This window comes from Anopheles gambiae, chromosome 2 (assembly GCF_943734735.2).
Source record: "Anopheles gambiae chromosome 2, idAnoGambNW_F1_1, whole genome shotgun sequence".
NCBI lineage: Eukaryota > Metazoa > Arthropoda > Insecta > Diptera > Culicidae > Anopheles > Anopheles gambiae.
This window is the reverse complement of record NC_064601.1, coordinates 117,725,542-117,739,498: the sequence shown is the minus strand read 5'-3', so window position 1 is coordinate 117,739,498 and position 13,957 is coordinate 117,725,542. Positions and strand designations below refer to the sequence as shown.

Sequence of the window (13,957 nt, the reverse complement as noted above, 5' to 3'; positions counted from 1 at the left end):
TGTGGAAGCTTTTGGTACTTTTTCACGCCTTTACTGTTCTTTTGTAGTAATTACTAGTAAGAAAATATTATTTTAAAACTATTTACGATTATTCTAAAAAAATTGCAAAATTAGCCTCCATCCAAATATGGTTTTTGGGAACGCATAAAGGCAACCTTACACTGCTGTCACCGACTGTACAAACGTTCCAGCAGCTCGGAGCAGTTGACTCAATTGATAGTTTCGTGCTTCCCCGGATCTTCCCCTGGCACACGGGTGTCAGTGCATTCGTAGCTTACTGACCGCTTCAAAGGCAGAACAGAAATTCAAGCTCTCTATCTCTCCTTCCTCGACCCATTTCCGGCACACGGCACACCACTTGCAGGGGATAGTTGCAAACGCCCAGATCAATAAAAATGCCAGCTCACAGTGAAGGTGGCCAATGTCGATCGGGTCGATTTTTCCTGTTAAATAAACCGTTTTCTTCAATTACCGCTGCCAACAAAGCTGCCGCGCTGATTTCGATTGTGTTAATGTTGCTACTATTTAACACCCCAACGGTCGAAGGTAAGACTCTTTCCCGAACCCCGGTCCAGCTGAGACGTATGGTTTTTACATTACATTTAAAAAAAAAAAAACATTCAAAACATTTCGTGTCGAAATTAGCGTTGCGATGTTACGCCTGTGGTTTAACGCAAACTTCCGGCGACGTGCGCTGCGTATCGGAGCCACAAAGTGTGGAGGGCCAGAGTGTCGTAACCTGCTCCAGGAAGTATTGTACCATCACGCGGCAGGAGTTAGTGGTAAGCCATTATTTGTTCACCATTAATTTAACATAGGCTATTAACGGCGTAGATTCGGGCAGACCGGGTCCCGTGCCCTGTGCCGCCGTAGTACGTGTCAAGTGATTATGATCCTGCATTGAATCGCTCTGAAGTGCTGTTCAGTTTCATATCATATTGTAGCATGCACATGCACATGCTATACTGTCTATAATCAATTCACACGCAATTCTCATCACACTTAATAAACACAAATTGTCAACACCACACAACACACAAAAAAGGATAAAATAACCACTCAAGAAATTAACACAACCCAAACCACATAAATAACCTTACGCCAGGAATTGTAAGTCAGCAGAAAAACCCTTGTCCAAAAACACTCAAAACATACCACATGGCAACCGTAACAGTCATCAAACACATTACATGGCGACCGTGACTTTTAAACTGTAATCTTCGGATGTGCAAAAAAAAAGTGACGAATGAAACCTCAAACACGGACAAAAAGTGCAAAGTGGAAACGTTTTATAAAAATCGCAAGTGCTTCTGAAATGACTTGGAAAGTGATTAATTACCAACAATAGTGAACTACGAGTGAAAACCAATCATTTTCAAAATGGGAGGCAAGGCTGCAAAACCTGAAACAAATATAAAAGGAGACCATGATCTCACAATAGTTCAAACTCAGAATATTCATACAGAATATCATCTGACTCAGGATTTAAAACTAAACATTATTTTAGGGCTGCTAATCACCCTGTGCATTGTTAAAATAGCGAAAACTTGTTACAAACACCTTCGTAACCAAGCGCAAAAACACGCTTTAAAAGTGCTTACGCTACCAAAGTAGCAACGTAAACATTGAATCGAGAACAGTGAATGAATGATATACGAAAAAGGTGATATGCTATTTGACCCACAAAAATAGGTAAAGGCTGTGGGAAAGTACCGTAAGTTCACCAATGCAGCTATGGACCGCGATTATGAAAAACAATTATGCGCGTATGAGAACCTGCCTCAACGTGTAAAAACACTGTGACCAGCGGTATGGTTTGGAACAGCCGTTCCCAACGCGGAAGACGAGAAGAATAAGGCAAGAATGGACGGTTGCTCACTGTCGGACAGACAGGTGAAAGAAGAGATCCCTGGGCCAACGGACAGCAGTTCACCGAGCACCGGGAACAACGTAGCACCGTGAGCAGCAACAACAACAAATGTATTTAAAAAGGTACCGTACACATGCAATTTTTACGGACGAAGCTGCATAAATATGCAAAAGCTGTTAGAAAAAATAGAAATACTAGATAGAACGTATGATCAGGTTAGACAGCTAAACAAATGCTATAGGCTCTGCGCGTTAACCACACTAAGAAATAACACTAAGGAATTATATGACGAAATACAAGAGCTTCTACGAAAGCACGAATCATCCATTAAAGACGAAATATTAACAACCTTAGTAAAAAAAAGTAGACACCTATATTACGAAATAAATAAGTGCATTAAAATACATTTCGAAAGACATCCAGATTCGTTAAATACAACATTATCAGAAAACCAGTTCGACATAACGATAGAAACTAAATCTGAAAAAATGGCTGACATTATAGAACTAATTAAAATCACCACTTCTCTCATATCAAAGTATGATGGTAATGAGAAAGATTTAAAAGGTGTGGTGTCAAATTTAAATGTATTAAAGAAAATAGTGAAGCCGGAGAATAGGGAAACAATAATAGAGCTAGTATTAGGACGTCTGACAGGTAAAGCGCGAATTGTTGTAGGAGAAGCCCCAAAATCAATAGAAGATATAGTTAACAAACTACAAGACAGATGCAGCATAAAGGTAACACCAGAAATAGTAGTATCCAAAATGGATAATACGAAACAGACAGGAACAATAGAAGATTTCGGAAGCATTATAGAAAAACTAACGCAGCAACTTGAAGAAGCATACATAGCGGAAGAAATAACACCAGAAGTAGCCAGGAAAAAAGCAACTAAGTCTGGAATTAGCGCATTGAGTTATGGACTTAAGGATGGCGAAACCAAAATAATAATGAGATCAAGCAAATTTGAAACCTTGCATGAAGCAATAGAACAAGCAGTAAAATTGGAACTAGAAGACAGAACGAAAAAGGGAAAGAATGAACAGACAAAAATTTTATATTCAAACGCTACTAGGAACAATAGAGGGTATGGTAACAACTACCAGGGAAGGAACAATTACAATAGATTCACAAATAATAATAATAATAGGTATCAGACACAAAACCCACCCAGGTTCCCACCCGCAAGATATGGACATAACAATAACCGAAACAATAATAACTACAGAAATAACAACTTTAACAACACTAGAAATCAGCACGCAAATCGACAAAATAATTCCAACAGAAATCAGTACGTACAATCCAATCAGAGAAATAATAGCAATTTGCAAAATAATCGAGCGCCTATTCATAACACAGTAACAGCCGAAGAACAGAATAATTTTTTAGGGCAACCTCAAGCATCGGAAAATACCCAATACTAACCATAAATCCTGATGCAGATAATTTTGTTAAAGTAAAAATAGAAATTACAAAGGAAATCTATAGCACACTCATCATAGATACCGGAGCAACCATATCCGTACTTAAAGCTAGTAAATTAAAACCAGGTTGCAAGATCAATACATCTAAAAAATTAACTTTGATAAGCTCTAGTGACCATGAATCAGAGACTTTAGGTACTGCTATGACAACAATTCACTTTGGCGATTATTCCATTATACACGAATTTCATATAATAGAAGACGTAGAATCCATTTTTTCTGACGGACTGTTAGGAAAAGACTTTATAAAGCACAGATGTATTGTTGATTATGTTAATTGGATGATATACTTCTCATCTGATAACGGATTGATTTCACATCCAATAGAAGACAATGTAAATGGAAATTATATTTTACCAAAACGAAGTGAAGTAGTTCGAAAAATAAGTATACCAAACTTGACAGAAGATTCAATCATCTTATCACAAGAAATCCAACCAGGGGTATTTTGCGGAAACACAATAGTCTCAAAACGTAATCAGTATATCAAATTCATTAATACCACGGATAAAGATGTTTCTTTTAACATAAAATCTTATACACCAGAAGTTGAACCATTAAGAGAGTATGAGCAATTACAGAAGAAACTTGACACATCTAAGGAACGAATTCAGAAAATTCATAACAAAATCCATATAGAAAATATTCCACAAATAGCAAGAGAAGAGTTAGAAAATCTTATCACAAAATTCTCGGATATATTTTGTTTAGAAGATGAACCGGTCTCTACTAACAATTTTTATACCCAGGAAATTTCATTAAAAGATAATATTCCTTCTTATATACCAAATTATAAACAAATACATTCACAAAGTGAGGAAATGCAATCGCAGGTAGAAAAGATGTTGAAAAATAACATTATTGAACATTCTGTTTCGTCATATAATTCACCGATACTATTAGTACCAAAGAAATCAGTTGAAGGCAAGAAGAAATGGCGTTTAGTAGTGGATTTTCGGCAGTTAAACAAGAAAATTTTACCAGACAAATTCCCTTTACCCCGCATAGACACGATACTAGATCAGTTAGGAAGAGCCAAATATTTCAGCACATTGGATTTGATGTCAGGGTTTCATCAAATCAAGCTTGATAAAAATTCCAGAAAATATACAGCTTTTTCCACGCCTACAGGTCACTATCAGTTTACAAGAATGCCATTTGGACTCAACATTAGCCCAAACAGCTTCCAAAGAATGATGGCTATCGCTATGGCTGGTTTAACACCAGAGCTAGCATTTGTATATATAGATGATATTATAGTTACTGGATGCAGTGCACGGCATCATATCAGTAATTTAGGTAAAGTTTTTGATAGGCTAAGAAAATATAACCTTAAACTAAATGCAGAAAAATGTTGTTTCTTCAAAACAGAAGTAACGTACTTAGGTCATAAAATAACAGATAAAGGAATTTATCCAGACGACGCGAAGTTTGACACAATTAAAAACTTCCCGATTCCTACTAATGCTGATGAAGCAAGACGTTTTGTCGCATTTTGTAATTATTATCGTAAATTTGTACAGAATTTTGCTAAGATAGCTAAACCAATTAATAATTTGATTAAGAAAAATGTTAAGTTTGCATGGACTTCAGAATGTCAAGCAGCTTTTGATACATTGAAACAAAGCTTACTCTCACCCACAATTTTACAATATCCAGATTTTAAAAAGCAATTCATAATTACGACAGACGCATCGGATATGGCATGTGGTGCAGTGTTATCACAAATAACAGATGGAAACGATTTGCCAGTCGCATTTGCGAGTAAAAGTTTTACACCAGGGGAAAAGAATAAGCCAATTATCGAGAAAGAGCTTACAGCTATACATTGGGCAATTAATTATTTTAAACCTTATGTATATGGACAAAAATTTATAGTTAGAACAGATCATAGACCACTAGCTTACTTATTTGGTATGAAAAATCCTACTTCTAAGCTTACTAGAATGAGGCTAGATTTAGAAGAATTTGACTTTGAAATAGAATATTTAGCAGGTAAAGCTAATGTTGCGGCAGACGCACTATCAAGAATAATCCTTAACTCGGATGACCTAAAGGCATCAATACCAAAATCCAAAACGATTTTAATGGTTAATACAAGAGCCATGGTTAAGAAAAATAACGAGAAAACTGATATAAACAAAGACGAACCAATCGCAACAACAGGGACTGATCACCCCGCGATGTGGAAAACAGATAGACCTTTAGAAGTGAGAAAGGTACTAAAAATAGGTACGCAGAGAATTAAGAACAACGTTGAATTCATAATATACAACCATTCATACAGTAAAGCACTAGGAAAATTTCTTTTGAGAAATGATGTAAATGGAAGTCAAGCATTAGAGTTTGCTCTTCTAGAAATGTGCAAAATCGCGAAACAATATGGAAGAAATAAGCTAGCATGGTCAGAAGAAGATCATTTATTCGAAGAATATTCCCAACAAACTATTAAGGAAATAGCCAACAGAGCCATTACCAAGTTTGAAATAATCCTGTTTACTCCAACTAGATGGATAACAACAGAAAAAGATAGGCTGAGAATAATTTCAGATTATCATATGACCCCTTCGGGAGGACATATAGGCCAGTACAGACTGTACCAGAAAATAAGGGAAAAATATAAATGGAAAAATATGAAAGATGATATCAAGAAATACGTACGAAATTGTAAAGCATGCATAGTTAATAAGACGACTAGACATACTAAAGAAAAAACAGTTGTAACTACAACACCGACAAAACCATTTAACATAATTTCAATCGACACAGTAGGACCTCTAACAAAAACTAACAAAAACAACAGGTATGCAATAACCATACAATGTGACTTAACGAAATATATCGTAGTAATACCTATCCATAACAAAGAAGCAAACACTATAGCCAAGGCATTGGTAGAAAACTTCATCCTTACATTCGGAACATTTATAGAATTAAAATCAGATCAAGGACTAGAATATAACAATGAAATATTACACAAAATCTCAGAAATTTTAAAAATCAAACAAACTTTTAGCACAGCTTACCACCCACAGACAATAGGATCATTAGAGAGAAATCATAGATGTCTAAACGAATACCTAAGAAGCTATACAAACGAACATCATGATGACTGGGACGATTGGACAAAATTTTACGAATTTGTTTACAATACAACAGAACACTCAGACACAAACTACACACCATACGAATTAGTATTTGGTAGAAAAGCGAATTTACCACAAGATATATTTAAAACAAAAATTGAACCAGTTTATAATATTGACCAATATTATTTCGAAATGAAATATAAACTCCAAAAATCAAACGAAATTGCCAGAGAAAATTTGATAAAAGCAAAAATTAAAAGACAGCAAACCTTAAATAAAGATACAGTACCACTTATTATAAACTTAGGAGATCAGGTATATTTGGAAAATGAAAATAGGAAAAAATTAGATCCAGTCTACATTGGACCTTTCACAGTAGTAAGTGACCAAGGGCCTAATTGCGTAATACAAAATAATACAACAAAGAAAATCTCTACAGTACACAAAAATAGATTAATTAAGTACACAGGAGAATAACTTCAATCATTGTAATTCATTACGTTATTCTATTAAAGGGGGGAGGTGTAGCATGCACATGCACATGCTATACTGTCTATAATCAATTCACACGCAATTCTCATCACACTTAATAAACACAAATTGTCAACACCACACAACACACAAAAAAGGATAAAATAACCACTCAAGAAATTAACACAACCCAAACCACATAAATAACCTTACGCCAGGAATTGTAAGTCAGCAGAAAAACCCTTGTCCAAAAACACTCAAAACATACCACATGGCAACCGTAACAGTCATCAAACACATTACAATATCATCCTTCATCTATCCATTTATAGTGACGTGTTATTGATTGGTTCAAGTGTTACAGCAATACGTACTACACACACACAGACACACACCTCCTATTAACCTTCGCACCTCTCTTAGTTGCGTTATGCTGTGGTGCGTGTGCTGTGCCTTCCAATTCCGATCAAGCATCGCTTACTGTGTGACAGCTTTAAGACATATGCACACCTCACATGTACTCTCTCTCTCTCTCTCACTCTTTTCTCATAGGATCCTCCCGGCAAGTTGGTTACTTTCCTGCGAGGATGCGAAGAGAACCCATTGGTAGGTATCGCACACACTACTTTTGACGGGCCGAACCGACGGTTTATTTACACTACTACCGCGTCTTCTAATTGGGTGTCGAATTTCACGTCTTATCTCACCCGTATCACAGTATCTCGACGAAGTCATCGAAGATCCCACCTTCATCACCTACTACCGGTCGTGCACGACCGATCTGTGCAACGATGGTGACGCGCTCGGATCCTCCGGTTCCGCCCTGACCGGGCTCAACGAGGGTGCATCAGATAATCTGCTCGTGCCCGGATTGCCGAGCAGTGGCGGCTCTGGGCCGGCACCGGCAGCGACATCTCCATTACTGGTGATCATTAAAATCACATCACTGTCGCTATCGGTGGCACGCATCGTCGCGTAGAGCGCTTCCTCGACGGCTTCCTTACTCTTCTCTTCCTGCACGGAGAAAAGGGCAACTGCGCGGGCCTGGGGATATATTAATGAGATGATGATGATGATGACGATGGCGATGGGTGGAGGTGATGGATAAAAGTTCAATATTCATAATCCATTCGCCTTTCGGGCCCACGTGCGTTGGGCATTCGTCGATGAAAACGAACGACCAAAGTTTATTTACTTTATGTGGAAGTTATTAAATAAATAATGTTCTTCCTTAATGGAGGAAAAGGTTTCCGTGTGTCGCAGTCGTGTGGTCCCGTTTTACAGCATTCGTAAGTGTGCGTACGCTTTAGGATCCTTTCGCTAGGGTCCTTTTACTTAATCGCTTCAGGCCGGTGCCGGTGGTGTAAGCCGAAAGGTAGTGCGTTTCCGTAGGATTTAAGCGTACCTTTTTTCGGGGCTCTATCTAGGCGTATGGTTTTGTGGAATTGAGATCATGCATGGGGACACAATGGTGATGTTGTCGTTGCCCCTAATTTTACTAATTCCGTGTAGAGCCGAAAGGGACATATTATAAGTTCTACCATCTTATCTAAAGCCCCAAAGAATATGTGTACCATAACGCGCAACCAACGCGCATACGAGCTCATCTAATACCCAAATACTGAACAAAGCACAGGTTAAGGTTAAAGAAAGACTTGCCCGCCTTGTTAAATCCTTTGATAATGAGCTTTTCTTTACCTAAACGCGCAAATATGCCGCACGAAAAAGTTTCCTTTCTTGTGCTCGGCTTATAATATTACGGGAATTAAACAACGCGATGGCTGTTGGTGTGTAATAATGGTTCTATTAATAAGATGACGCTTTCTACAATAAATAAATGAACGCTCCATCGATTAAAAGCTACGAACTTACGAATGTGTGCACCGCTTTCCCAATTTTCCAACTTTGCAAAGTAGAACGTGCTCCAAACCGCATTTTCCAGCGGTATAAATAGGAAAGTGAAAATGAACCTTCTCGCCCCCCCTCGTATTTCAGTTCCTATTTTTAGGGCCCTGGGCACACCAAATCTTATTTCGGTACAATAAGTCACCTATTTGTAAGAGCGTGAGAGCAAACGGAAAGGAAAGTACGATGGAGGGAAGCACTGTTGAAGCATTGGCTGGCTGGCTGGCTGGCTGGGAGGGTGATGGATAGGGATAGAGATAACCGCCGCGCTCCGAGCGGTATCACACTGTCAAAGAAAGCCACCAGGCACGCTGCTCTCCATTATCTGCAAGCGTTTGGTAGGCTTTTCCGAGGGCGTCTATCTATCTTTCACATGAACACAATCAATCTACAGGGGTAAAACAGACCCCCCCGGATCACCGTCAGCAAGGAGCACACACTTGGAACTAACTTGCAGGGGGTGGTAAATGAACGCCGCAACGACCGGAGCAAGAAGAAGAACCATCGTTCGACAACACCGCAACACACAACACAAGACACAAGATGTGCGTTGTGTGCCGTAGTGTTCAACAAACCGTTAAGAAGTCGTTAAGGGCAAAGCGACAGTCGAACTTTGGGAGCTGGGTGTTGAGGGCTATTTAACAGGCGCCTAGGGATCGCCTGGGAATTGGTTAAAAGGAAGACAAATTTCGTCGTGGCAGGCACCAACCAGCCAGCCAGCCGAACCGTCCTAGAAAGTGGCAAGGCAAACGAGCTGTTGCCACGCACACAACACGAACAACCCCCCTATTGTGGGTAACCGCCCCCGCCCCGAGCGAACGGGAGACAGGGATCGGTGTCCGATTTCTACGATCCAGCGCAAAGTGGCAGGGCCGAATTACTGTCGCTTACTGTCACGTATTTTACGGGAGGTGCGTGTCGCCGGTCGGCTTCTCGGGGTTCCCAACCAACGAGCGAGTGGTTAATTATTTGCGGCCAAACTTCACGAGCAGCTTTAATGCTGCTACACGAAAAGCTTCCATTAGTCGCGGAAAATCAGTTCCCTCGCGAATCGCGTTAAGCGAAAGGTAGTGTACAAACGGTGGCTTGATTTGGCTAAAAAGAAAAGAAAATCCTATTAATCCACCATTGAATATATGCTATCACGTTGAATCGGATAAGAATTTAATGTTATAGAGCAGACAGCAGAGAAACCGCATACGATCGATTTCGATGATTTGACAAATTTTCCATTTTTCCCAATCTAATTGCGGAACGAAAAAGGGGTTTGCTGCGTTCCCTTTCTATCCGTCCAACTGCGTATCCTTTTTTAGATGGGTCGGGAATGAACAACACCGTAGAAGTTGCCTCCTTTGCCCCGTGTACAATGCATGACTTTGCTCACTGTTCTTGGAGGAAGGATAGAATTTGCCGTTGCCATATGTTACTTGGGATAGCGGTTGGTCACCTAGCTCCAATTCGATTTCCTCTGCACCACACAACATACACACTCATCGTAGCAACCGGGTTCAGTAGTTGTTTTGGGTTACCTATGCAAGTAGAGCTACGACTCCGAAAGCGACGAAATCCAATTTCCTATCGTGACTTCCACAATGGTAGATAAGCGTTCACTGACACACCTGACTCCATCGAACGATTGCGATTGAGAAATATTCGTACAATCAAACGAATTCAGCCCGTTTTTTGAAACGAATACAATCTAGTGCATGTTCTGTGGATGACGCTTGTGTTTAATGCTGTACGCTTGCTAGTCGCAACTGGGTAAACACAACAGAAACCCATCAACACGTTTTCCTTCCACACTTACCACAAAAGAGTTAATACGTTTGAAGCGTCACGCGTCCAAACACCATTGCCATTGTTCTCGGGGCAGCTGGGACCTTTCACCACACTATGTAACGAAGGGTCCGTACCATATCAAGTAGGATAAATAATGAAACAAGGACTTTTGCAGCATCAATCCTTCTCAGCTTATTTGAGGATGAAATCATTTCCTTTTGTTCGATCTAATGAGCTTATGCTGCAAACCACACCCCGGACCCGGACATCGCTTCAACCCATCGGGCCCGGCACCCTCTTGTGGTGGGCACCACTACAGATCCCTATTTTCCGCTCCATCAAATTATTCTTACACCTCCGCCGGCTACCATACACTGTCTCCTGGGGGTGGTATGTGTTTTTTCCACACTCATTTTCGCTCTCTCTCTCTCTCTCTCTCTCTCTCTCTCTCTCTCTATCTCTATCTCTGTCCATTTTTAGCTTGCTACGGGACGGGGGTTTTGGTTCGTATCAGGAAGTCATCCAAGTAGGCAGACAAGCAAGCAGGCAGCAGCAACACGCTGTGCTCGCTTGTTCCGGTGGTTAATCCTTAAACGGATGAATTCGCTTATCGTCCAATGTGTCATTTATATTCCCACCGTTGGGCAAAATGTTTCGACACGTTCGGTGTACACCACCGGTCGTCGGGATCCCCTCCAAACCGACCGACAGACCGACATTCGGTGTCGGTGTTCGTGCATGATTCGATTCGTGCCAATGACAGACCCAAGCAACGCAGTACGGCATAGAACAGCGGCAAACAGAGAGTGTTGCTCTGGTCGGGGAGGAGCGCGCACGACGGGCGCCTCCTACGGAACGGGACGATGTTAAGCTCTCCCGATGACTTGCTGGTTGCCGCGTGAAGAAAGGATCATTTTCTCTCCGAAAGGTTCGGTGGTCGATTGCGTTCCAGTGTTTTCTCGGTCCGTTCACCATTTTCCCACGGCACACGGCAAAGCACCGTGACCCCAATCCGGCCCGTAGAGTGGATATGGCAATGTGTTGCGAGCAATGCGCCCGTTTTGGGGCTATGGGGAAAATTTATGAAGGTGTAATTTAGCAGGTGCACCAGAACCAATTCCAGGCTATCGCTTTCAACCCGCCCACGTGGCACACACACACACATCGCAGTGGCGCAGTTTCCGTTCGCGCCGGGAACTGTTTAACTCCCGCCAGGAGAATAATGAAGATGATGATGGGGATCACGATGATGATGCGAAAGTAGATAAGGTGTGATTAATTCACACCGGAACCCCAAACAACGCAAACGAGCCGGTGTCCGTTCGCTACAGCTGCCCTGGGGTCCAGTTCAGTCCAGTCCAGTCCAGTGGAAGTGGTTCCGAAAACTGGCACAACACAACTGCGACCGACCAGATAGCTTCAGTTCGATGGCGTGGGTCCGAATACCAATCAAACTGAGCACATGTTTGCTTGAAAGCCATTGAAGCGGACACCGTTGAAGGATCAAGGAAGAAACCCCTTTCGAGACAGAGAGTCGACCGTTTAACGTGTTCAACAAAGTGCCTATTTGTCGCTTCTTCCTTGCTTCACAAGCAACACTAATTTTTCGCCCCACATACAGTGTGTAATTAGAACGTGCTTGAGGCGGTGGTTACGGGCTCTAAACATGCGAAATAGTTTGTGTGTCGACAGCTTTTCGCTCCCAGGAGGCAAACACTACACATGCTCCGAAAGCGGGAAACTACAAAGCAGGAATCGCTCAATCCCGCTCGAGCCGCGGGCGTAATACCCGACGAGGAAGGTAAATCATACACATTCCACTTAATTTATTCCCTCGGGCAAGGAATTGTGGTCTTCGCACAACTTATGCACAGCCAGCATAGCACCAGGAACAGCAAGGGCACAAGCAAGGGTAGGGATGGCAATTATGGTAATCGCGAGTAAACCGTTTTGCTGTTTACTTGAGCGCACGTGCCATACACAAAACCGGCAGCAAGTAGGTTCGGTTCGCCATCCGTGTTATGTGAGGTTCCCAATCCCAATCAGTGTGACCCTTGTAATCGCTAATATTATAAGCGCCAGCTAATTTCTTGCAAAAATCATCACCGTTCTTTATCAAACCATTCACGCCTCCCGCCGGTGGGGGGTCCAAAGCGATGACAGGGTGATGCTGTTGACTTGTTCCAGCATAATGGACCGTTCGCTTGTTGACTCAATTTACCATTGCCACGCAATTATATGTATTTTTTCCCCTCCATTTCTATTCAATTAGATTCCAAGTAGTCTTCATCTATCTGCCAAAAAAAGGAACTCCACGATCTTCATCTCTTAAAGTGTCCAGTCCTCTTCCTCTTTCGGCCTTTTGTCACTCACATTCCTTGCATTGACTCCATCGTGTTCCAAAATTCATCAAATCCCTGTCACGGATAGAGATTTAGGTATCATTAATTATTCATAAGTGTTTTTTAAATTCCTCTCCTTCCTCTCCTTTTTTGACCTGTGCCACATCTTTTCAAAAGGACGTCGCTCTCGGATGTTTCATGTACTATGCCCCGTCAGGGCCAGAATCAATACAGGTCGTGCTGTTGTTACACGGCCGTGCCAGGCCAAAGACCAAAGGCACCGACTTTTAGACGTAACTTGTTGAAAGTTCCGCATTTGGTGAGACATTTTGCCGGAGTGCCTCACAATAATGCCATTAGTAAAAATGCGAGATCAAGCTGGGTTCAAGTGCGCTTTTGTCAGGGCAACAGAACCAAACAGGCTATCAAACGCATTTCTCCGTGGAAACTGGAGCGACAATGAGAAGCACAGCCCAGAGGTTCTTTCTTCTACGGCCGTCCCTTCCGCTTCCATTAAAATCGGTCCCACAGTTTATTTATTGATTTGGTTATTTACAGCGACAGACTCTAGCTACCTACCTGCTCCTGCTGACACATTACATTTTGCGTACCGTCATCGAACTTCGGTGAGTACTGAAGGAACCAACGGTTGGCACAGGGAGTATGCGTGTGTGTGTGTGAGGATGAGAAGGGAATGGATGCTGGTATTCTTCGGATCTTTCGAAACGGGCAGACTCTTGCCTAGTTAAAAATACATTAATTTTCATCTACCGTGCAATTTACGGCGGACGACAAGGACACTTTTACCCGTACCGGGAATTCGTTGTATCGCCTTTTTTGTCTAAGCACAACCGTTCACAAGCTCCCTCGCCTTTCACCTAGCCGTTCTGGCGGTTGAGCGGTTCGTTCTTTTAAGATCGTTTATAAAAATCGATTCCATCGTTCGTTACTTAGGCAGTGACGGGGCTTAGTTGGATACTGCTGGCTGCTGCTGGCTAAAAGGCAAAGAAA

The 13,957-nt window shown here is 41.5% G+C and overlaps 2 protein-coding genes across 4 annotated transcripts in view; one reads left to right on the top strand and one right to left on the bottom strand.

Annotated features, from left to right (window-relative positions):
- LOC1269547 (mucin-5AC) overlaps nt 1–13,957 on the bottom strand; it is a 57,340-nt gene that overhangs the window by 33,069 nt on the left and 10,314 nt on the right. The window lies entirely within an intron of this gene.
- Nucleotides 232–8,171, top strand: LOC3290410 (uncharacterized). Its single transcript, XM_564541.2, has 4 exons — nt 232–546; nt 646–782; nt 7,473–7,526; nt 7,639–8,171. Exons 1-4 carry the CDS (start codon nt 396–398, stop codon nt 7,897–7,899), a joined length of 603 nt encoding a protein of 200 aa, XP_564541.2. The 5' UTR covers nt 232–395; the 3' UTR covers nt 7,900–8,171.

Coding starts and splice junctions, on each gene's coding strand:
- LOC3290410 (XM_564541.2), top strand. CDS start 396: ATGCCAGCTCACAGTGAAGGTGGCCAATGTCGATCGGGTCGATTTTTC. Junction 547..645: donor TAACACCCCAACGGTCGAAG/GTAAGACTCTTT, acceptor TGTCGAAATTAG/CGTTGCGATGTTACGCCTGT. Junction 783..7,472: donor TCACGCGGCAGGAGTTAGTG/GTAAGCCATTAT, acceptor CTTTTCTCATAG/GATCCTCCCGGCAAGTTGGT.